Raw genomic sequence first — 24,653 nt, forward strand, 5'->3', positions numbered from 1 at the left:
CTCTCTCCTTTAGGGATGTTCCTGGCTGAAATCATTGAGAAGTACTTCGTGTCACCCACTCTGTTCCGAGTCATCCGCCTGGCTCGCATCGGCCGCATCCTGCGATTGATCAAGGGAGCCAAGGGGATCCGCACGCTGCTTTTTGCCTTAATGATGTCCCTGCCTGCCTTGTTCAACATCGGCCTCCTGCTCTTCCTGGTCATGTTCATCTTCTCCATCTTCGGCATGTCCAACTTCGCCTACGTCAAGCACGAGGCCGGCATAGACGACATGTTCAACTTTGAGACCTTTGGCAACAGCATGATCTGCTTGTTCCAGATCACCACCTCGGCCGGCTGGGACGGGCTCCTGCTGCCCATCCTGAACCGGCCCCCGGACTGCGACCTGGACAAGGAGCACCCGGGCAGCGGCTTCAAGGGGGACTGCGGGAACCCCTCGGTGGGGATATTTTTCTTTGTGAGCTACATCATCATCTCCTTCCTGATCGTGGTCAACATGTACATCGCCATCATCCTGGAGAACTTCAGCGTGGCGACGGAGGAGAGCGCGGACCCGCTCAGCGAGGACGACTTCGAGACCTTCTACGAGATCTGGGAGAAGTTCGACCCCGACGCCACGCAGTTCATCGAGTACAGCAAGCTGGCGGACTTCGCCGACGCCCTGGAGCATCCCCTGCGCGTCCCGAAGCCCAACACCATCGAACTCATCGCCATGGACCTGCCTATGGTAAGTGGGGACAGGATCCACTGTTTGGACATCCTGTTTGCCTTCACCAAACGTGTCCTGGGGGACAGCGGGGAGCTGGATATCCTGAGACAGCAGATGGAGGAGAGGTTTGTGGCTTCCAACCCTTCCAAAGTGTCTTATGAGCCCATCACCACCACGCTGCGGCGCAAGCAGGAGGAGGTGTCGGCGGTGGTGATCCAGAGGGCTTACAGGGCTCGTTTGGCACGACGGGGCTTCATCAGCCGGAGGCCTGCCGCCACCAAACTGGAAAACGGGGGAGCCAACAGGGAGAAAAAGGAGGGCACCCCCTCCACGGCGTCCCTGCCGTCCTACGACAGCGTCACCAAACCCGAGAAGGAGAAACAGCAGCGGGCGGAGGAGGGCAGGAGAGAAAAGGCCAAGAGACAAAAAGACGGCAGGGCGGCCAAGTCTTGAGACACACACACACACACACACACACACAGAGAGAGAGAGAGAGAGAGAGAGGAAAAAAATTAACAACAAAAAAAATAGTAGAATTGTACGAATTAAAATATTTGCAAGTGAAAAAAAAAAAAACAAAAAAAAAAAAGATTGTTTACAAACTTCCTGAAATATATCAATACAGAACAGCTGTGGAGACACTTACCTGAAGATCTTATACCAAACATAGTCTGCTTACTGTGTGACAGCGTTGCATCTAAAGCAGTGACCTACCACCTGTTTAAAGGACCCTGTAAACAAACATTTAAACACAAAAAAAAAAAGAAAAAAAATGGATTTTCTATTGTTTGGGCAGGTGGATACTGCATGTTCCACATCAGTCAATGCAACTTAGGACAAACAAGCAAAATAAACCACACACACACACACACAAACACACACAGAGCAACAAAACCCGCTGCTGGGATTCATGTGTTTTCCAAAGCAGCCCCAAATGGATTTTATTTTCCCATTTTGTTGATTATTCTCAGAAGAAAACCCAGGAGTCACAATGTCAATGGGTTTGTTCATGCAAAACTAGATTTGCGTTTAGTTAAGCAGCAAAATAAAATCAAAAAAAAAAGAGGAAAAAAATTGAAAAAAAGAGTTAAAACAAGTAGAACAAAAAAAAAAAAAAGAGAACGAAACAAAGCACCCATTAAGCCCACTGAGTTACCATAGTTTATTTGAGATTTATTATTTGCATTCTACTTTCTACATGGGCTTTACTTGGTTTGGGAGATGGGGCAGTCGGGCACCTTCAGCCTGGAGCCAGCTCGGGCTGATCCCCCCCCAAGAAAACAAAAAGTGCTCGTTAACGCCTAGAAGCGAATTTTGCAGAATTTTGCAGATTTTTGCATGACGGCATGACCAGGGACCATGCATGAGGAACCACAACCAGGGGACACGCAGTCACCTGTCCACAGAGGTGTGTGAAGCCATAAATTCGAGGCACTCCACTGAGTATCTCCCGCACACTGTATTTTGGAGAGAAACCTTAGTGATGCTCCTGCCCGGCACCAGTACTCCCAGTTCATAGAGAATCTTCCATAAACCTGCCAGTAGAAGAAAACAAAAACAAAACCAACCCAACAAAACCTCAGTGTAACTCTAAAACCACAAAATCCCCCAACAGAACAAGCAGGTGAATGAATTGTGTGTGTCTGTTTAACAACTTTGACTTTCTTTTCCATACAGCCATGGTTTTTTGCACACTGAAACAGAACAAAATTCCAAAATGCTGCTCTGGACCTCACCAAAGGGGAGAGGATAAATCTGGGAATGGCTTGTTATCCATGTCACTGTAAATCCAAAACCTAGGGCTTCAACCAGCCAGCAAGGTCAGTTGTATCCTGCAATATTTAGCATTAATATTAATTATCCTTCAGCCTCCATCCTGCAGCGTAGACACTTCTTTTGGTAGAGATAAATGTTCAAAAACAACGAGAAAGCAGCACGATACCTCTGCTGGTAGGAATTCGGGGAGCTCACCCACAGCACTCCTGGGGTGGAGGGTGGGGTTGGGAATCACCCTTGGGGTCAGGAGTCACCTTTGGGGTCAGGAGTCACCTTTGGGGTCAGGGCCCACCCTTTGGGGTCAGGAGTCACCTTTGGGGTCAGGAGTCACCTTTGGGGTCAGGACCAACCCTTGGGGTCAGGGCCCACCCTTGGGGTCAGGGCCCAGCCTTGGGGTCAGGACCAACTCTTGGGGTCAGGACCCACCCTTGGGGTCAGGGCCCACCCTTGGGGTCAGGGCCCACCCTTGGGGTCAGGACCCACCCTTGGGGTCAGGGCCCAGCCTTGGGGTCAGGACCCACCCTTGGGGTCAGGGCCCAGCCTTGGGGTCAGGACCAACCCTTGGGGTCAGGACCAACCCTTGGGGTCAGGGCCCAGCCTTGGGGTCAGGACCCACCCTTGGGGTCAGGGCCCAGCCTTGGGGTCAGGACCCACCCTTGGGGTCAGGGCCCAGCCTTGGGGTCAGGACCCACCCTTGGGGTCAGGGCCCAGCCTTGGGGTCAGGACCCACCCTTGGGGTCAGGGCCCAGCCTTGGGGTCAGGGCCCAGCCTTGGTTGCCCCGTGGCCGTCGTGGCTCCTGCTCGGGGGGTGCAGAGCTGGCCCATGGGGTGCTGGGGCGTGGCCAGGAGGGGTTTTGGGGTCTGCAGCCCAGGAGGGGCCAGGTGCCTTCACCTTCCCCCCCGTTTCCCACACCTGCCCCCGGCAGCCCTGGGGTGGCTCTGGGCTGCTCTCACTGCAGCAGAAGCAGCATCACGGGCCAGGTCTGGGCTGGTTTCTGTTTCCTCAGCCCCAGCTCCCTCCTGGGGCGTCCTCAGCCCGTCCCAGGCCAGCCCCATTGGGGTCGGGGTGTCCCCTCAGGGCGGTGGCACCGGGGAGGAGAAGCCAGGGGTCACTGCAGGGGTGACGTCCGAAATAAGGGTACCCAAAGCAGGGGGGAAAAAACCAACCCCAACACACCAGAGCTTGGTGGGAGGAGGATGAACCTCAGTTTGCATAATCCCATAAACCCAGAAAACGCCAGGAACCACCCAAAATGAACCAAACCCAAGCAGGAAGCCATCCAGCAGCCATCTGTGCCACCTTGGCATCCTCGGGGCGTCCTGTGGGGCACCCAGCTCTGCCCCACAGCAGGGACCTCGTCTGTCCCGCCCCCGTTGCTCCCAGGATGGGATGTAAAATAATAAAAATAATAACAACAAGGGAAAAAAAAAATAAAATCTACATACATATGTACAGGCTACGTTGTAAACAGCACAAAAAAAAAAAAAAAAAAGGAAAAAAAGGAAAAAAAATAGCTGAAAAGTGTGGTTGAACTTTTTAAGAGAATATTATAAATACTGTAATATATCATTTTATTTTATTGGCATGCCTTTTTGTAAATACAAAGAACTACAAAAAAATTATAGAATGGCTTCTGGCTTATGCCATTGTCCATGGTTATTTTTATTTTTTTAAGATTTTTCTGTTGTCCTTAGATTTTAGATAGCCAGGAAATGTCCCCCAAAGGAAAAAAAACCAAAAAACCAAAAACCCACAACAAAAAAAAATAAAATTCCGAACGAAAACCTAACCCCCTTTAAAATAGATTTTAACAAAAGCTTTATTGCAAGTGGTATTTGCAGCAGCAAAAGTGTCTATTTTTGGGTTCCAATGTGCAATAAGTCGACCACTTCTATGCAAGATTTGGCTGAGTTTCATAATTGTTCCTAGGCTGGGCTGAGTCTTGTAGGTGACGCTCGGTGCGTTGGCGTTTGTGCTGGCAACTCATGAAGCTGCTCAATGACTTTAAAATAAAAAAAGTCCCTCCAAACTCTGTATATATATTATTTTTTTAGTGTTTTTGTCAGTGTGAGATGCAGCAGGAAGGGGAGGGAGGAGGTTCTTCAGCTTCCTGTTGGCTGCAGTTGGTTCTTCTGCTCAAACAAAAAAGGAGTTTGGGGTGTTTGGGGATGTTTTTCTCCTTTGGTTTCCTCCCCAGGGCAGATGTTTGAGTTGGGTCTTCACTGGGTGAAGCCAGGGTTGGAGGAAATTTTGGGCAAGGAGCCTCAGGGATCTGTCCCACCCAAATCTCCAAATTCTGACGCGTTTTTCACAGAATTCCCACTCTGGATTCAGGGTTTTGGGAGCAAATTAAGGGGGGTGGTGTTGTTAGGAAGGTGCAGCCAAAACTCACAACCACACCAAGGAGTTCCCTTCCCTCCCCCTCCTCCAAAATCCTCCCTTTTGGGTTAATTTGTGACTCCCAAAGTATGGAGGGGAGGCCGTTGATGAAATGCCAGTCCAAGCTGCTTTATTCACTTTCCTCTTCACCTTTTCTGAAAATATAAAAGCCAATGTTGGGAAAAAAATAAATAAATAAAATTTAAAAATTCAGGTAACCCCGTGGTGTTCCGTAGAGGCCACACCTGAGTTGGAATGATTTTTCTGCTGCAAAAATAAAATAAAATTAAAAAAAACCAAAAACCCGACAAGCCAACAACCTGTTCAAGCTGTAAAAGCTCAATAGTGAAGATTAGTGTATTAGAAATTGCATGGTGGCTCATACCGGTCTTACCCAACATGACTAACAATTACTATAAGCCAAAAGAAAATGAAATAAACTGAAATAAATGAAATAAATTCCCTTTTCACCGTACAAGGGAAGGTTGTCTTGGTGTCCCAGTTATTCTCACCCCTCCTCCCCTTTTCCTGCCCCTCTGGGCTCCCCCCCCAAGGCATTTTAGGGTGGTTTTGGGGAGCAGAGCGAGGCGCAGGAGGAGCTGTTGGAAGTTTTGGCGTTAAAGGTGTCAGGTGGCTCAGCCCTGCTGGGGCTGTGGGGTCAGTGCCTGCCTGGGGCTCCCTTTGAGGCAGGTGAGGGCCCCAGGCAGGTGAGGATGGGACCCCAGGCAGGTGAGGGCCCCAGGCAGGTGAGGATGGGACCCCAGGCAGGTGAGGATGGGGACCCCAGGCAGGTGAGGACCCCAGGCAGGTGAGGATGGGACCCCAGGCAGGTGAGGATGGGGACCCCAGGCAGGTGAGGACCCCAGGCAGGTGAGGATGGGACCCCAGGCAGGTGAGGATGGGACCCCAGGCAGGTGAGGATGGGGACCCCAGGCAGGTGAGGATGGAGCCCCAGGCAGGTGAGGACCCCAGGCAGGTGAGGATGGGACCCCAGGCAGGTGAGGATGGGACCCCAGGCAGGTGAGGACCCCAGGCAGGTGAGGATGGGGACCCAGGCAGGTGAGGATGGGACCCCAGGCAGGTGAGGACCCCAGGCAGGTGAGGATGGGACCCCAGGCAGGTGAGGACCCCAGGCAGGTGAGGATGGGGACCCCAGGCAGGTGAGGATGGGACCCCAGGCAGGTGAGGATGGGACCCCAGGCAGGTGAGGATGGGACCCCAGGCAGGTGAGGACCCCAGGCAGGTGAGGACCCCAGGCAGGTGAGGATGCTCCGTGCTGGATCTGCTCTGGCAGAGGAGGATGCTGTTCTGTGATGGCTCACCCTGTAATTGCTCACCTGAACCCCTCACCTGTAACCCTGTATCCTATAACCCCTCACCTTTAACCCCTCACCTTTAACCCTTCATCCTATAACCCCCATCCCTAACCCCTCACCTGTAACGCCCCCTCCCCTCACCTGCAGCCCCCATCCCTTGCCCTAAAAAACCCAAGAAAGGCCCCGAATCCCCCCCTGCCCTGGGCTTCCCCTCCTCACACCAAGCCTCAAAGGGATCCATGCCCTGCAGTGACGGGACGGGCTCAGCTGCTCAGTGGGGCTCAAACGCCCTCAATGGGGCTGGCGCTGGCCACAGGTGACCCTCACCTGCCCCCCAGCACCTGCCTGCCCCCCTTCCCACCCCACTCCTGGCCAGAAGGGCTGAGCTGGGCACGAGCCTCACCAAAGGCAGATTTAACCCAGAGCTGAATGCCCGAGGCACCACCTTGGAATTGCTTTTGATGTTTCAGTTTTAGGTCACTTTGGGATTACTTTTCGTAGGAAACATAATGATGAGTTTTGGTCCAGTTTGTTGAACAGGATGTGAATTTTGCTGCTCAGTTGAGGCCGGTCCAAGCAAAGCCAGAGCGCGGTTGTGCCGTCCTGCACCTCCCCCGTGTCACACACACTGGTTGAACTGGTTGAACTGGGCGCAGGGACTGGGAGGATTCCCAGTTGTCCCCGCCTGTGACTGTGGTGGCTCATTCCCTACCTCACAGGGGTGTTGTGAGGCGTCGCGAGTGCTGCACCGAGGGTCCCAGAGCTGTGGGCAGGCGCCGGGGGGCACTCGGGGGTGACCCAAATGCTGCTGTGACAGCCCCGCACCCTGCGGGCCGCTTCTCCCCTCTGACACCTGCTCGGGCCGCTGGCGCTGGCCCCGTGCTCCCCTCCCGCCCCTGCCTTTCCTCTCTGTTGTGTTTTACCCGGGGAGAGGAGGAGGAGGAGGAGGAGGAGGCAGCTGGGGGAGGGTGGAGGAAGGCGATGGAGGGACGGGCTGGGAGTTCCATGGCTGAACTTTTGAGTTCCTTTGTACTGTACATCTTTTTACTTTGGAATTTGCAATAAAGAGGTATGTCCATCTTGTTTTAACAACTTCTCCTGCCTGCCCTGTCGTTCTGTTCCCCTCACTGCCCAAAACCCTCAGCTCAGACGGCTCCTGGGGCAGGGCAGGACTCCAGGGGTGGCTTTGCAAAGTGGGGCTGGTCTGAAATGTGGGGGTCAAACCCCAACCCCTGCCCTTGAGGGAGAACCCAGGAATCATTTGGGGGGGTGAGAGGAATTCTTTGGGCGGGTCATGGCTTTGAAACCCCTCCAGGCACAACGCAGAGCTCATCCCAGCCCCATCCCGGCGTGTTCTGGCTCCTGCCTTGGGGAGTGCAGCTTTGGGAGACACATCCTGCCACCACCACCCTTGCACTGCCCCATTCCTGCAGCTCTTTTCACTTTTTCTTCCAGGGAAATTTGCAATTTCCAGGGAAATTTGCAACCACAGCAGCCCTGTGGTTATGGGGAGCACTCCATCCAACGCCCCCTGCTTCACACAGGAGCTGGTGTTCACCCAGAGTTTTCCCAACTTCGATTTTGAATTTGGAAGAAAGGCCTTGTTCCATTTGCCCCGTTGGCTCTGACCACATCCACAGAATCCTGGCTCAATTGACCTTTTAGAGTGTTTAACACAGAATATGCACAGAAATCCATCACCATCCTCCTCTCCCTCCACCCCTGGCACTGAGCAGCTCCTTGGGCTCCCTTCTGTGCTGTGACACGGCCAAAAAAAGAGAAAAACCTAAACCCAGAGAAAGGGACAAACCCAGAGCCCCCCCCAGACCTCTGGTTCAGCAGAGCTGTCATCCCAAATGTCCCCAAGCAGCACAAAATGACAAAATGCCTCTGCCACAGCCCTTGGTCGGGTCATGGGTGTCACAATTAATCTCTCACCCACGAACAATTAACCCCAGGTACTGGCTCAGCCTGATGACCCAGCAGAGAATCCCAGTGCTGGCCCTGTGCTCCTTTTTCACCTGGAATTGAGGAATTGTGGCTCCTCCAAGCACTCGGGAGCCCTGGAGGCTCCTGCTGGGGGGGACCCAGCGAGGACGCGGCCGAGGGAGCTCTGCCCAGCTCCAGCCCTGCCACGGGGAGCTCTGGCACCCAGGGACAGGGACACGGACAGGGACACGGACAGGGACACGGACAGGGACACGGACACGGACAGGGACAGGGACACGGACAGGGACATGGACACGGACAGGGACATGGACAGGGACAGGGACAGGGACACGGACAGGGACACGGACAGGGACACGGACACGGACAGGGACAGGGACATGGACACGGACACGGACAGGGACAGGGACAGGGACAGGGACAGGGACACGGACAGGGACAGGGACAGGGACATGGACACGGACAGGGACAGGGACAGGGACACGGACAGGGACACGGACAGGGACACGGACACGGACACGGACACGGACACGGACAGGGACAGGGACACGGACAGGGACAGGGACACGGACAGGGACACGGACAGGGACAGGGACAGGGACAGGGACAGGGACACGGACAGGGACACGGACAGGGACACGGACACGGACACGGACAGGGACAGGGACAGGGACAGGGACAGGGACACGGACATGGACACGGACAGGGACAGGGACAGGGACAGGGACAGGGACAGGGACATGGACACGGACAGGGACAGGGACAGGGACAGGGACAGGGACAGGGACAGGGACAGGGACACCTCCAGCCCAGCACCTGGGGGTGCTGCTGGTGCCTGGTGCTCACCTCACCCTGGATGAGCCCAGCACAGGCCCTTCCCCGCCCAGGAGAACACACAGAGCCCATGGCTGGATGCCAACCCCTCCACGAGGCTTTACTGGGTCTGGTTTTCCCTCCAGCAGCTCCTGGCGGTGCCACACCAGCATCAGGTGCCCAGGAGCCTCCTCCAGTGGCAGAAATACATCACGGTGCCCGTGAGGAGCACGGAGCTCACGAAGGCTCCCAGGACGCCCAGGACCAAGGGCCGGACCCAGCCCAGGAGGCCGCGGCTGTAGCGGGGGGGCCGGCGGCGCTGGAAGAGCAGAACGGCGGCCAGGGGAGCCCTCCTGCCCCGCGGCACCGCGGGCTGCAGCTGCGCCGAGCTGAGATGCTGCACGCTCCTCCTGTATCCCTCCACGTTCCGGAGCAGCTCCAGGCTCCGGTCTTGGTTCAGGTTTTTGCCCAGCTCCCGGGCGATGTCGGAGCGGCCGATGTGGTGCAGGGCGCGGACCAGGCGGTCCCAGGTGGTCGCTTCTCCTGCCGTCGCCAGCCAGTGCCGCAGCGCTTCCGAGCATCCCCGGCTGCTGCGGCTGCCCCGGCGGCGGCGGGCGGGCTTCTTCTCCTCCTCCTCCTCCTCTTCCTCCTCCTCGGAGAGAGCCCCCGGCTCCTCCAGCTCGGGGATGTCCGGCTCCTCCTCGAGGCTGTTCAGCTCTGCCTGCAGCTGGCGGCACTCGGGGCCGGCCAGCAGCTCGGCGATGCGGCCCAGGCTGTGCCGGCCCACGGAGGCGGCCACGGAGTCATCGGCGCGGCCGCGCAGGGCCAGCAGGAGCAGGACGAGGCCCAGCGGTGCCAGCATCGTCCGGGTGCCAGCGTGGGTTCCCCTGGGCGTCGGGGAATCGTCCCAGGAACGTGGAACCCCCCTGACCTCACAGAGCAGCTCCAGGACGAGTTCCCCGTCCTGGGTCTGTTGTCCCGTGTCGCATCCTACAGCGGTGGCCCCTGTCCCTCCAGCCTGGCAGCCCTCCTGGCATTCCCAAATTCCCAAATTTGGCGCTGTAGGGACATGGGGACAGACCAAACGTGCCCCTGATCCCCAGCAGGGGCCGACCAAAGCGCTGTAGCGCTGTCCAGGAGGAGCTCGGGGGCACTGCCACCGCTGGCAGTGACATTTGTCCATCTGTCCCAAATCCTCCTCCCCCTGAGATCATCCTGCCCTTCCCCCGTGGGGCTGAGCTGAGCTGGCACCGGCCGGGCTCTGGATCTGGTGTCCCCCCTGCCAGCACCTCTGGCAGGAATCACCTAAAATAAACCAAACCCGAGCAGGAAACCACCGAGCAGCCACCGAGCAGCCACCTGAGCCACCTTGGAGCGGCGGGACGGGGACAGCTCCGCTCCTTGGGACACCTCTGCCCCCCTCCCTCCATGCCCAGGGACGGGGGAAGCAGCACCCGAACAGCCCCGGACCCTCCTGCCCCTGTCCCGCCCCAAAGGGGCCGAGCAGAGCGCGGCTGAGCCGGGGCGGCCCCGCTCGGGACGAATCCCCCGAATTTCACTGGATTGCCCTGGACTCCCTGATGGCGAACTGGGATTTCCCTGGATCTCCCTGGGTTTCCCTGGGTTTCCCTGGATTTCCCTGAAGAAAAACTGCAATTTCTCTGGATTTCCCTGATGACAAACTGTGATTTTCTTGGATCTCCCTGGGTTTCCCTGGGTCTCCCTGGATTCCCTGGATCTCCCTGGCTTTCCTGGCTCTCCCTGGATTCCCTGGATCTCCCTGGATTTCCCTGGGTCTCCCTGGATCTCCCTGGGTTTCCCTGGATCTCCCTGGCTCTCCCTGGATTCCCTGGCTCTCCCTGGATCTCCCTGGATTTCCCTGGATTCCCTGGCTCTCCCTGGATCTCCCTGGATTTCCCTGGATCTCCCTGGCTCTCCCTGGGTTTCCCTGGCTCTCCCTGGATCTCCCTGGCTCTCCCTGGATTTCCCTGGCTCTCCCTGGCTCTCCCTGGATTTCCCTGGCTCTCCCTGGCTCTCCCTGGATCTCCCTGGGTTTCCCTGGATCTCCCTGGGTTTCCCTGGATTTCCTGGATCTCCCTGGATTCCCCGGATCTCCCTGGATCTCCCTGGATTCCCTGGATCTCTCTGGGTTTCCCTGGCTCTCCCTGGATTCCCCAGATCTCCCTGGCTCTCCCTGGCTCTCCCTGGATTTCCCTGGCTCTCCCTGGATTTCCCTGGCTCTCCCTGGATTCCCTGGATTTCCCTGGATTCCCCGGATCTCCCTGGATTTCCCTGGGTTTCCCTGGATCTCCCTGGCTCTCCCTGGATCTCCCTGGGTTTCCCTGGATTCCCTGGATCTCCCTGGATTTCCTGGATTCCCTGGATTCCCTGGCTCTCCCTGGATTCCCTGGCTCTCCCTGGATTTCCCTGGCTCTCCCTGACACCAAACTGGGATTTCCCCAGATCTCCCCAAACCCCCCCGGCGGAGGCTGCTGGCAGCAGAGAGGAGCCCCCGCCGCCCTTTGCCGCAAGGTGAAGAGGATGAGGATGAGGATGAGGAAGGAGGAGCCTTCCTCCCGTTTTCCTGCCTCGGACCCCTCAGTTCACACCTTGTATTTGCCTGGAGGGTCCCAAACCCCCCTGGACTGTTCTGGATGGGTCCCAAACCCCCTGCCCAGGGATGTCCCCGTGTCCCCTCCCAGCCCGGGGGTCCCCAGCTGCCCCCCTGGACCCCCGCCCACCCTCCCACATCACCCCCAAACCCCCCTGGGGTCCCCAAAACCGGCTGGGCCCCCCCTCCAGGAGCGCCCAGGACTCCCCACAGCACCCCAAGGACAGGAGCTGTTCATGTAATCTCTTTAATACTGTGTAATACTTTTTTTTTTCTTTTTTTTTCATTTTAAAATACAGCATTTCTTGAGGTAGACCATCCCAGCCCTAGAGCTTGTCTGTCTCAGACATCAATAAGACATGAATTAAATACTTTCATGTACAATATGTTGCAAAATGAGGTAGAAATGGTTACAGAGAGTGTACAAATAGGATAATAATAATAATAATAATAATAGTAAGTCTTCAGGAATCCAGCACGACTTTTTGGAGGTGGGAGGCAAAAGGTAATGCCCTGGATGCAATAGGAAACTGGGAAAATTAGGAAAAATTGGGAAAAAACCTGGCAGACACCTCTGGGGGGAGCCCCTGAGAGGGATCTGCTCTCTCTGCACACGCAGACCCTGAGGTTTAGGGGGGCTGCTCTAAGGGGGAGGCCTTTAGAGCGCTAAAAATAATAATTTTTTTTTTTTTTAATGGGGAAATCCCCACCATGATGCAAAGAGGGGACCATGGATGGGTTGGGGGTTCATGCTCTGTGCAAAGCCCCTCGCTCAGCCCTGCTGGGCTTTCCTGGGGGGAATGGGAAGGGGGAGATTTGCCCAATTTGCTCCAAAAAGTGGTGCCAGCAACAGCTCCCAACCTACAGCACTAAACTTTCCATTGAAGACACGTTACTCCACCAAACGCTACGATAAACGATGTTAAACAAAATTTCAAATAAAATTATGGCATAATATATGTGGAAAGCACCTGAAATACATTCAAATTTCATCTTTGTAACAGCTTCAAGTTTATTTTTCCTTTTATTTCTTCCTTTCTTCACCCCCTTTGGAAGCAAATGCAGGAGGCAGCTCTGTCCCAGGTCGGAAAACTCTTTAAAAAATCTCCTTTTTCCTTTTCTGAGAAGATAAAAAGTGTTTTTAAAAAAACATTCTTTAGTTTTTCTGAGGTAATTCTTTTCCTGAGTAGTTAAAAAAGAAAACAAACAAACAAACAAAAAAATACTACAGACCTTACAAAAATAAAAACCCAAGTCTAGGATATTCAACAATCTACAGCATTTTACTCCAAAACCCCCTGGTTTTGGGGTGTAACCCATTGGTTTGGGGTGCAACCCCCTGATTTGGGGCACAACTTCCTTGTTTTGGGGTGAAATTCCCTGGTTTTTGGGCATCTCCCCCAGCTCCCCCTTCCCCTGATCAAGGTGAGAAGGGGCTCTAAGGACACCCGAGGTATTTCTGTTGAGAATAATAAAATCAATTAATAAAAAAAAAAAAAGACAATAAAGCTTTTGGGGTGGATGGGGGAGCTCCTGAATCCGGCGCTGGAGCCGATCCCGGTGCCGGGAACCTCCGGGGGCGCCTCCGGCCCCGCTGGCACGGCCGCTCCGGGCACGGAGGGTCGGGAAAACAATAAATAGCTTATCCTGAGTGGTGGGCGAGGCTCCCCCGAGCCACAGCGGGGCAATCCCTGGAGGAGTCCCAAAGAGGAGAGGTGTGAGGTATGCGGCGCTGCGAGCAGGGATCCAACCCCACGGAGAGAACCAGAGCCCCCAAGGACCCCAAGCCAGGGCCCAGATCTGTCCCCATTGCCTCGGGGTCTGTCCCCATGGCCTCAGGGTCTGTCCCCATGGCCTCGGGGTCCATCCCTGTGGCCTCGAGGTCTGTCTCCGTGGCCTTAGGGTCCATCCCTGCGGCCTTGGGGTCCATCCCTGCAACCTTGGGGTCCGTCCCTGCGGCCTTGGGGTCCATCCCTGCGGCCTTGGGGTCCATCCCTGCGGCCTTGGGGTCTGTCCCTGTGGCCTTGGGGTCTGTCCCCGCAGCCTCAGGGTCCGACCCCCATCAGTGCCTGGTGCCGTACATCTTATCCCACTCCAGGAACAAGTCCAGCTCCTTCTGGGACAGGGCAGGGCGCACCTTGCAGAACGCCTTCTCCAGGTCCTGGTAGGAGGCGGGGGGTCCCGGCAGCGCGCGGCGCGCGGCGGCCCCGGCGTGCTGGCAGAGCCGCAGCAGCTCGGCGCCGGAGAAGCTCTCGGTGCGCTGCGCCAGGGCCGCCAGCTCGCGCTCGCTCAGGCAGCAGCTCTGCTGGGCCAGGGCCTGGCGCAGGATGTGGCGCCGCGCCTCGCCGTCCGGCGGCGCGATGTACAGCCGCGTGCCGAAGCGCCGGTGCGACGCCTCGTCCATGCTGCCGGGCCGCGCCGTGGTGCCGATGACCACCACGTTGTGCTCGGATGAGGTAGCCACGTTGTCCAGGTAGGAGAGGAGCTGGGATTTGAGGTTGCTGGCCTGGCCGCCGTCCTCGCCCGCCCGCGCCGCCAGCAAGGACTCGGCCTCGGTGATGAGCACCACGGAGGGCTGCCGGCAGTTGGCCACGAAGAACACGGTCTGGAGGATCTTCTCGGCTTCGGCCTTCCAGGTGGACAGCAGCGCGGTGCCGCTGAGCCTCAGCAGGGTGGAGCCCAGCTGGGTGGAGATGCAGCGGCTCAGCAGCGTCTTCCCAGTGCCGCGGGGCCCGAAGAGCAGCAGGGTCCGCAGCGGGTGGCTCGCGCCGCTGTAGGAGCCGGGCCGCAGGATGGGCCACAGCAGCTCCTCCTCGATGGCCGCCTTCACCGACACCTGCCCGGCAACGTCCGACCACTGCACCGGCGGGCCCCTCTCCACCACCTTGGTGTTGACCAGCTCCAGGAGCAGCGGGTCGATGTTCTTGGGCTGCTCCTCCAGCGGGGCGCCGCCGAACACCGGCACTTTGGATGGCAGCCGCAGTGGGAAGGGGGCTCCGGGCTCGGCCGCCCGCTCCCCGTTGGCGAGGGGGGGGCTGAACTTCTCGAAGGGCTCTGCCGGCCGCAGGGGAGTGTCCCTGGCGCCGTAGGACGGCGACACCATCCCCTTCATCTGCTGCCCACCATACTTGCCGCCGTGTTCTTCAGCGCTCCCGGCACCCGCTGGCCTCTTCCCGGGCTTGAAGGCCACCTGGGGGGACTCGCCGCTGCTGCTGAAGCCGTTGCCCCGGCACTCGCCGTTGTCCGACAGGGGGTAGGGGGACTTTGGCTGCTCGTAGCTGTATTTCCTGTACCTGCCTTCACCATCATCTTCCCCACCGATGTCAAACGCCTTCCTCTTCAGCGTGCCCGCCGCCTCGGTGCCCAGGGGCGGCACGGCCAGGGCGCCCAGCCCAGCGCCCTGGTAGCCATAGGCAGGGACCCCCGGCGGGCGGGCGGAGGGCGGCGGGGCCGGGATGGGCGTGGGCGCGGCGATGCCGGAGGGCAGGTAGGAGGCAGAGGGGTGGGGTGGGTGGATGCCCCCGTAGCCCGGCTGGGGCGGGTAGCTGCTGCTGGCATAGTTGTACATGGGGCCCGAGGAGCCGTAGCCTGGCACCAGGGCGGGCGAGGGGTGCGGAGGCTGCAGGAGCCCTGAGCTGTGGAGGCCGGGAGGGTGCGGGGGCGGCAGCGCTGCCGCTGGCTGGGCGCAGTAGCCAGAGGGCAGGTAGGTGCCACCATAGCCTGAGGGGTACTCCTGAGACGCCCCGAGTGCCCCGGAGCCGGCAGCAGCCGCCCCGCACGAGTTCCCGGCGTACACGGGGTCGCTGAGGTTGGCCGACACCACCGGGGAGCCCCCCAGCCCGATGGCCCCGCTGCCCGCAGGGACTGCAGGTGGCACCACGCCCTTGGCACCAGCCAGGCCATCGTGGATGGGGGTCAGCGGGTAGGTGCCATCGGAGCCGTGCGCCCCCGGCCAGGGCTCCCCGTCCCCCTTCTGCCCGTTAACGGGGCCGAAGGCGCCATCCCCGTAGGCGCCGAGCGCCGGGCGCTCGTAGGGCGCGTCCAGCACCCCCGAGTACTTCTCGGCGTACCTCTTGAGGAGGTTGGAGGCCGTCAGCGCCGAGATGTCGTCGTTGGCCCAGGCGTAGTTGAAGCGCTGGCGGGTGCTGGGGTACAGCTCGGTCTTGTGGGCCGGCGAGGAGGTCGTGGAGGAGACGTCCAGGTGCTGCTCCGGCCACTGGTTCAGGGACTGGGCATGCTCTGGTGACCAGTGCATCTTCGACAGACCTGTGGGGACGGCACAGCACAGGTGAGAGCAGTGGAACGGGAGCTGTGCATGGAGTGTCCCCAGATCCTGCTGTGCTCTGCCCTGTCCTTACCCCAGCACACCCCCGGGCTGTGAAACAACTGCTCCAGCTGACTCCGGATATTCACAGCATCATCAGCAAGGCCCTTCAAGATCATCGAGTCCAATAAATAATCTGATTGTGCAGAGTGGCTTAAGGGCTGTGGGCAGGGAGGGAGTGGGGCACAAGGTCCCCCCCGGTACCCCCTGAAATTATTGTTGTCACTAATAATGAAGGGATGAGACCATCCTCAGATTAAGAAGGATTTGTCAAAGTGCTCCTTAAGGATAAAGGAGCACAGGGGATCCTCCTGGAGCTGCCTGTGGGGCTGGCTGGGCAAGGGGCAAAGGTACCCAGGAGCTCTAAAGGGAAAAATGAGCATTTGGCTGATGCTGTGATGAATAAGAATGATGATTCATGTGACGAATAAGGCATTTTCCCTGATATTTTAATTTTTAAAAGGAATTTAAACACTGGGAGTTTCCATCCCCGCTCAGCAGGTGAACAGTGCTGCTGCTGCTGCTGCTTCTGTCCCCCAGCAATGTCAGGCTGCAAGTGCCCAGTGCTCAGGGCTTTGGGGACACCAAGAGAGGTGTCTGAGCACTCCTGGCCACCAGCACCACCAACAAATCCCAGGGGCGTTCCCAGGCTTTTGGGACCGGGAGCAGCTGCCCACGGCAGCGATGAACCCCGCTGCTCCGACACCAGTTAAAAAATCACCCAGAGGTGGGCCCGGGGATGGAATTGCTTCTCCAAAAGCCTGGAGCAGGGTGTGGTTGGAAGCCCAGCACAAGGGCACAGCTCCTCCAGCCCCGATCCCAATCCCGGATCCCAGAGCCGCTCGGGGGGAAGGCACAGGCGCAGCTTCGCAAGCCCCGGGCGCCAACCACCCCCTTTAAAGAGGCGAGAAGAAAAAAACCCCAAATCCATGCAAAAGCTGGAAAACCCAGCGAGGGGGAGGGCGGCGGGCAGGGAGGAGTTGTCAGGGTTGAAATGGGACGTGAATGAGTGGCGGAGCGGGACAGATGTTTCAATGCTCCCCTTGGCAGTGTGAGAAAATTACTGTCCAGTGACCAAATGGCCGGGCCGGTTCCCACCCTCGCTGCTGCCCATTATCCCCAGCACAAGACAAAGGCGGGCAGGGGGGCTGGGCAGGGAGAATCCCATTGTTCCCGCCCGCCCTAATTATGGAAATCTTGTTAATCTATTCAGCAGCGAGTCTGAACTGGGCTTTTGTTCGGGGGTTTTGAGCGGGCGCGCCGCTGAGGGTGTCCAACGGCTCAGCGTGGGGATGGGGAGCGCTGCGTCCCCCCCGGGAGAGGCTCCAGGACAGCACCGCTCCTCATCCTCGGCCCTCGTGCGCAGGGCACGCCGCGTTCGCGCGCGTGTGGAACGCTCTCACACTCGCTCCCCAGCCCCACGCACACGGCGCTGATGCTGGGGTATAAAAATTTGGGGATAAAAAATCCCAGTGGAGCGACCCCCCCCCCCCCCCTCCAGGCAGCATCTGCTGATGGCTGTGATGACCCCACACTCCTGGGGGGATCAGGAGGAGACTCCAATGGGTTTGGAGGGGAAAAAAGCAGAGAAGAGCAAACACATCCAGGCTGAGGATGCACTAAAGCTGGGGTTTAAACGCTGTCAAATTCACATCCAGGCTGAGGATGCACTAAAGCTGGGGTTTAAACGCAGTCAAATTCACATCCAGGCTGAGGATGCACTGAAGCTGGGGTTTAAATGCTGTCAAATTCACATCCAGGCTGAGGATGCACTGAAGCTGGGGTTTAAACGCAGTCAAATTCACATCCAGGCTGAGGATGCACTAAGGCTGGGGTTTAAACGCTGTCAGATTCCCCTGAGCCCCAGGAAGAGGGGCTGGCTCATGGAGGGAGTGATCCAGGTGGATCTCATCCCTTTGGGCAGTTCCATGTCCAAGGAGCACCCTTGGACCATTCCCAAGGAGCATCCCAGCCCTTGGGTGCCAGGCTGAGCTGCCAAAGCCACAGCTCTGTGGTCATCCAGGGTCCATGGTCACCCACAGCTTCTTGATCATCCTCAGCTCTGTGGTCATCCAGGGTCCATGGTCACCCACAGCTTCTTGGTCATCCTCAGCTCTGTGGTCATCCAGGGTCCATGGTCATCCACAGCTTCTTGGTCATCCACAGCTTCTTGGTCATCCAGGGTCCATGGTCATCCATGGCTCTGTTCATCCACATCTCCATGGTCATCCAGGCTTTGTGTTCACCCACAGTTCCATGGTTGGTCACCCACAGCTCCATGGTTGGTCACCCACAGCTCCGTGGTTGCTCACCCACAGCTCCATGGTTGGTCACCCACAGCTCCATGGTTGGTCACCCACAGCTCCGTGGTTGGTCACCCACAGCTCCGTGGTTGGTCACCCACAGCTCCATGGTTGGTCACCCACAGCTCCGTGGTTGGTCACCCACAGCTCCGTGGTTGGTCACCCACAGCTCCATGGTTGGTCACCCACAGCTCCGTGGTTGCTCACCCACAGCTCCGTGGTCCTCACGCCGCTGTCATGCCGGTTTAGCTGCTGCTGGCTGCTCCTCTGCTGAGCTTGGAGGATTCAGGCTTTTTCCAAAACCCACTGAGCACAGAATCATGGAATCACAGAATCCCATAGGATCACAGAATGACCAGGTTGGAAGAGACCTTCAAGACCATCGAGTCCAACCCATCCCCAACACCTCAACTCAACCCTGGCACCCAGTGCCACATCCAGGCTTTGTTAAACACACCCAGGGATGGGGACTCCACCACCTCCCCGGGCAGAACATTCCAGAACTTCATCACTTTTTCAGTAAATTCTTTCTCTTAATATCCAACCGAAGCTTCATGTGGTGCAGCCAGCTTAAGGCTGTGTCCTGTTGTTCTGCTAAAAGAAACCCACCCGTGACACCAGAGGTGTCACAACCCACCTGTGACACCAAGGATGTCACAACCTGACCATGACACCTGAGATGTCACAACCCACCTGTGACACTGGGGGTGTCACAACCCACCCGTGACACCAAGGATGTCACACCTGACCATGACACCAGAGGTGTCACAACCCACTTGTGACACCAAGGATGTCACAACCCACCAGTGTCACCACAGCACCAGCCAAGGCCGTGAGGCTCCGCCCCAGCCCCAGCTGGGCAGGGTGCCTTGGCAACCACGGAGTTTTCCCCAGAAGATTTTTGTGTTTGGAAAATCCACGGGGAGCCGCGGCGACATCCCAGGATGGCACCGCCACCAGGGCAGGGCCAGGGCACGCATGGCACAGGGGTCTGGGCTGGCTCTGCTGTGCCCATCCCGGGCTCGTCCCAGGCTCCGCGGTCACTCTGGTCACTCAGAGATCAAGTGCAGAGCAGCTGGACACCAGCGAGTGATCGATGGGCCGCTGTCCATCTGTCCTTCCTGGCAGCAGCTGAGCCCGGCCCATCTGTCACTGCCAGGACAGACCCCCATGGCCTGGGAAAGGATCCATGGCCTGGGAACTCCGGGACGAGGAATGCTGCTCCAAGGACACACCCCAAAATCCCCAAAATCCCCAAAACCCCCAAATCCTGCTCCAGGGACACCCCCCCGGTACCCCAGGCCAGGGCAAGGCCCCCGGCCATCACCACAAGGGAGGCCACGGCGGCACCGCTGCAATGAACCAAACACTTCTGCCTTTGGCAGCTGTGCTCAGGGGGAAGGAGGCAGGAGCAGAGCCCCTCCCTGGCACCCTCCTGGAGCCCTGCGGAGCACACTCAACCTCCGCCACCCCCGCGCGTGGCCCGGCCTCGCTGCGCCTCACCCCTGGCCTTTAATTACGCATTTCTGCGGCCATTAGCCCTCTCACCATCAATTACAGCCGCATTATCCCGCTCCAGCAGCAGCGGGACACGGCCACCAGAGTCAAGTGCCGCGGCAGCGGCTCTCTGGCCACTCAGAGAAACAGAACTTTCCCAAATTCCCTCTGGAAAAGTCTGTGAGAAGGTCAGAGGAGAGAATGAGAAATAGCTCTTTTCTTGCTGCACCTATTGTTGTGAACACGTAGAATGTGTTATGGAGATTTGTTCACCTAAGGGTGGCTTCTTAATTAGCCAGTGGTGATGGTGTTTTAATTAAAGGAGCAAGCAGTTCGACCTGTAGGGAACTAAGATATCAAAAAGCAATGGGTTTCTTGATAAAGACTATTATTGATCAGCCTTCTGTGGATCAGAAGTCCGCTAATTATCCTAATTATGCTAAATCTTCTTAATTATTCTGTGAATCATGGAGTCTATGCTAATTATGACCCGGCCAGGGGCTCGTTGTAACCATAAAGTGCTCTGCAATTCTCTGCAAAAGGAGGAAAAGGATGTTCTGGTGGGAGCATCCCTCAGCTGCTGCTGCACAAAAAGTGCCCAAAAAGGTCCTGCTGCTCCTTGGGAAATGGGGAGATTCGATGCCTTGGGAATCCGGATTTTATATTTTTAATACATTTGTGATCCTGCAGTTCTTTAGTGTAGAACTCTGATCCCCATGTGCAGTGTGAGCTGCTGCCTTCACATTTGGGGCAGACACAACAATTCCTCTCCAGGCTGGGAATCAAGGACACCTCGCTGCCTCAAAGAAATGTAAACAAAAGTGATTTGGAGGCAGAAAACTTGGGGTAAATGACTTCATTACGTGGGGCTGTGATTGGAACATTAACCCCCAATATGCAAATGGACCAAACTTATAAAAGTGTGAAAACCCAGAGTCCATTTTCGGGTGTAGCCCCTTGAGGGGGAAGCTTTGCCTGCCCAAAATCTACCTGAAAGCCCTTCAACAAATAGAAATAAACTGCTCGTTATCCCCTAAAATAAAAAGCTGGTTTTAGGCAGCCCCCAAAAGGCACCAATTTAATCGCAGGGAGAAGACCCAGCTGCAACCTCCCCAGTGCCTGAGTCCCCCCAGGCTGGAGCTGCTGCCACCTCTCAGGAGTGGCACAGCAGAGCCTTGTGCAGGGCAGGCAGAGCCTCCTCACCCAGCCATTACTCGGCTGCTTTTTTGTAGGAAAGACAAGCTTGAAGTGCAGTCTGTCCTGACATTTGTTTTCACTGGGGGAAAAAAGGGGAAAAAGAAAACAACCCCAAAATTCTGGCTCTTTTCTCTCTGGAGGGAAAAGGCTGGCCTGGGTAGCACAGCTCAGGGAGCCTGGCATGGCAGTGGGATGCCCACTCTGAGGAGGGCATTTCCACCCTGGAGAGGGCATTTCCAACCTGGAGAGGGCACCCCAACCTGGAGAGGGCATTTCCAACCTGGAGAGGGCACCCCAACCTGGAGAGGGCATCCCCAACCTGGAGAGGGCATTTCCAACCTGGAGAGGGCATTTCCAACCTGGAGAGGGCATTTCCAACCTGGAGAGGGCATTTCCAACCTGGAGAGGGCACCCCAACCTGGAGAGGGCCATTTTGCCATCCCAGCCTGGGAGGACACCCCAGGATCTCAATCCAGGGAGGAAATCTCAGCATCCCAGTCCAGGGAGGACACCTCAAAGTCCTGACCAGGGAGGAAACCTCCACATCTGGATCCAGGGAGGAAACCTCCACATCTGCATCCAGGGAGGAAACCTCCACATCTGGATCCAGGGAGGACAGCCCAGCATCTGGATCCAGGGAGGAAACCTCCACATCTGGATCCAGGGAGGACAGCCCAGCACGCCACCCTGGGGATAAGGGGTTACATCCTGCCCAGAGAGGGCACTCTGACATTGCACCCCGAGGGGACACCCCAAAATCCTGCTCCAGGGACCCCTCCCAGCATTCCCAGACCAGGGCAGGGCCCCAGGGCATCACCACAACCACGCTGGCGTCACCACGACCACGCTGGCGTCACCATGACCACGCTGGTGTCACCACAACCACGCTGGCATCACCACAACCACGCTGGCGTCACCACAACCACGCTGGTGTCACCACAACCACGCTGGCATCACCACAACCACGCTGGCGTCACCACAACCATGCTGGCCTCGCCACAACCACGCTGGCATCACCAGAGTGACATGAACATTTCTGCTTTGCCCTCCTCAAGCTGTGCTCAGGAGGAAAAGCCCTCCTTGGCATCCTCCAGCTCTCCCCCAAGGCCTCAGTGGCTTTATCAGAGCCACCATAAAGATCTGGGGCTGCTGATAAGTGACCCAGGCAGGCCCTGGGCCGTGGGGACAATTTAAGTGACCTTAACTGCAGCTGCTGCTGGGACACGAGGCCGGGAGAGGTTTTACAGCACCCTCAGCACGCAGCAAAATAAACTTTGCTGTGGAGAGCTGAGCTCCACGGGACTCCAGGGCTCACAGGACTTCCAGGTCCTGCAGCCCCAGCACCCTCTGCACACCAAGGATGGCGTTCCTGGGGCAGAAAAAGATCCAGGATCCCTCTCAGGACTCTGAAGAAAGGAGAGAATCCCCCCATGGCATGACCAAGCCAACTCCAAAGGAAAAAAAAACAACATTCCAGGAGTTGTGGCAACCAACTCACAGTGGCAAAAGTTTGTAAGGGGATAAATTGGTTTTCAGAACTGGGAATTTCCGTGGCTGGCACTGGGGAGAGCTTTATTCCCTGCCTGGCTGCTGCTCCAGCAATGGGGACTTTCCTGCCCTCAGGAATATCCCCTCAACTAGGAGGATGCCAAAAGAATGGAGTGACCCCCTGGCCACCCCAAAAAAAACCTCTTTAGGATTTTCTCCTCCCGTGGCTGCTGGGAGTGGAGGTTGGATGTGGGGAGAGGGCTCAGAACCTTCAGGCAGCTTGGGCAGGTGCTTTGGTACGGACCTGGGAGCAGAGGTTTGGGAAAACCACAGCCCCTGCTTGGGTCAGTCGGTGTGAACAGGCAAAGCAGCCTCAGGGTCAGACCCCAGCTACCAAATAAAGAGAAGAGAGGGAGCTGCAGCAGGTGGGGGCTCATCCCTAGGCTCTTCAACAACTGAACTCCGCATCCCACAGCATCCGGGGAAATCTGCCCTGGAGATTTCTCAGCCTTTATTCCACGTTTTCCCCTGGAAATTAAGGAACTTTGACAGGACACAGCACAGGTGTGGGCGCCAGGAGCAGCCAGCACCAAAGCCAAGATGCTGCTAAAGCCCCAGCCCAGGCCTTGGGAGGGGAAAAAGGGCTGGGAATAGGAAGGAGGGAGGGGAGGAGGGAGGAGGGAGAGAGGAGAAAACACCGGCTCCAGATAAGCAATTGTTAACATGATCCATATGGTACACAACGCTCTGTTTAACCCAAATGATAATGGCAAAAGGCAAGAATGCAGCGGGGCTCGGCGGGAGAACAAAGGCGGCCACAGAAACCCCTTCCCTGCTCCAGGAATTCCCAAATGGAGGAGCTGAAACCCCTTCCCTGCTCCAGGAATTCCCAAATGGAGGAGCTGAAACCCCTTCCCTGCTCCAGGAATTCCCAAATGGAGGAGCTGAAACCCCTTCCCTGCTCCAGGAATTCCCAAATGGAGGAGCTGAAACCCCTTCCCTGCTCCAGGAATTCCCAAATGGAGGAGCTGAAACCCCTTCCCTGCTCCAGGAATTCCCAAATGGAGGAGCTGAAACCCCTTCCCTGCTCCAGGAATTCTGAGTGGGAAGAGGCGCGGAGCACAAAACCCTTCCCTGCTCCAGGAATTCCGAGCAGGGACAGCCAGAGGCTGTTTCCCCTTCCCTGCTCCAGAGGAATGAGGGGACAGAGCTGATTGATGGCTGCTCCCCCATTCCCCACTCCAGGAATTGTGGCTGCTCCCTCATTTTCCCCAAAACCCACTTGGCTCTCTCCTTCCCCTCCCCAAAACAGCCAAAACACAGAGCAGGGAGTGAGACCACAGCTGTCAGCAATAAAATAAATAAATCTGCATTTATAACAAGTAGCAACTTATAAGTAATTAATATTTTCATAACCAGCAGCAGATGGAAATGAGAGCTGCGTGGATGTAAACACCGAGCCCATTCCCCGGGGAGCTGGGATGAATCCAGCCCTGGGTGTTTATGTTATTGCAGGATCCCGTGGCTTTCCAGGGAACACAATACAGTACGTGCCATTCATTATCCCCGCGGTCCCCCAAGAGAAAATGTCAACACACTTCTGCTGGAGAGAGCTAAAACAAATGTTTAATGTGATAAACAACTGCCAGGCCTCGGCCCCCGCCGAAATGTTTAATTCAGGAGCACCTCGAGAGCCAACAGGCGCCAGGGCACCCACATGGGGAGCCCTGGCAGGAACCTCCTCAATTCCCACCGGGAAATCCATCCTGGGCCACCAGAGAGCCCCGCGCCTCCCCCAGAGCCACGTCCTCATCAATCACCCAAGTTCTGTCCAAAATTCTGTTCCACACCCGAAATCTGTCACAAAACCAGGATGCCTTCAACGATAATGGGAATTTTTGGGATCCCGGGGTAAAACTAGGGGTGATGTGAACCAGCACATGGCGACTCCAAACCCAGGAGAATTTAAACTGGAATACACAGCATAAAGTGATTTTAAACCCTTCCTGATGGGTTTAAAATCTTCTTTTCCCCTGAGTGAAAAAATGCCAACTTCCAAAAAAAAAACCACAAAAAAAAGAAAACAACCAAAAAAAAAAAAAAAAAAAAGGAGATTTCGGGCAAAGCTTCCATTTCAAAATCCCCTTCAGCTCCTCAGTGCCGCGACTGTTTTGAAGGCGAGCGCTCCGGCGTGCGCTTGACGTGCGCCAGCGGCTGTGGGAGCCGGCATTGTTCCAGGGGGTGAGGGAAGGAGGGAGGGAGGGAGGGAGGAGGGCAAGGCAGGAGGGAGGGA

At 56.9% G+C, this 24,653-nt stretch overlaps 3 protein-coding genes across 4 annotated transcripts in view; 1 reads left to right on the forward strand and 2 right to left on the reverse strand.

The window, feature by feature from the left end:
• SCN8A (sodium voltage-gated channel alpha subunit 8) overlaps positions 1-7,276 on the forward strand; it is a 60,830-nt gene extending 53,554 nt beyond the window's left edge. For both annotated transcript variants that reach the window (XM_066567760.1, XM_066567759.1), the window contains exon 27: positions 14-7,276. In XM_066567760.1, the coding sequence (XP_066423857.1) occupies positions 14-1,161 (1,148 nt within the window). In that variant the 3' untranslated portion in view covers positions 1,162-7,276. The remainder of the gene's footprint in view (positions 1-13) is intronic.
• A 1,836-nt stretch (positions 7,277-9,112) lies between these two features.
• TMDD1 (transmembrane and death domain 1) lies at positions 9,113-9,802 on the reverse strand. Its single transcript, XM_066567558.1, has one exon. It carries the CDS (start codon positions 9,800-9,802, stop codon positions 9,113-9,115), a length of 690 nt encoding a protein of 229 aa, XP_066423655.1.
• A 1,982-nt stretch (positions 9,803-11,784) lies between these two features.
• Positions 11,785-15,806, reverse strand: FIGNL2 (fidgetin like 2). The gene has a single exon (XM_066567788.1). It carries the CDS (start codon positions 15,804-15,806, stop codon positions 13,614-13,616), a length of 2,193 nt encoding a protein of 730 aa, XP_066423885.1. The 3' UTR covers positions 11,785-13,613.
• Positions 15,807-24,653: the final 8,847 nt, after the last annotated feature.

Source organism: Molothrus aeneus, chromosome 30 (assembly GCF_037042795.1).
Source record: "Molothrus aeneus isolate 106 chromosome 30, BPBGC_Maene_1.0, whole genome shotgun sequence".
Classification (NCBI taxonomy): Eukaryota; Metazoa; Chordata; class Aves; order Passeriformes; family Icteridae; genus Molothrus; species Molothrus aeneus.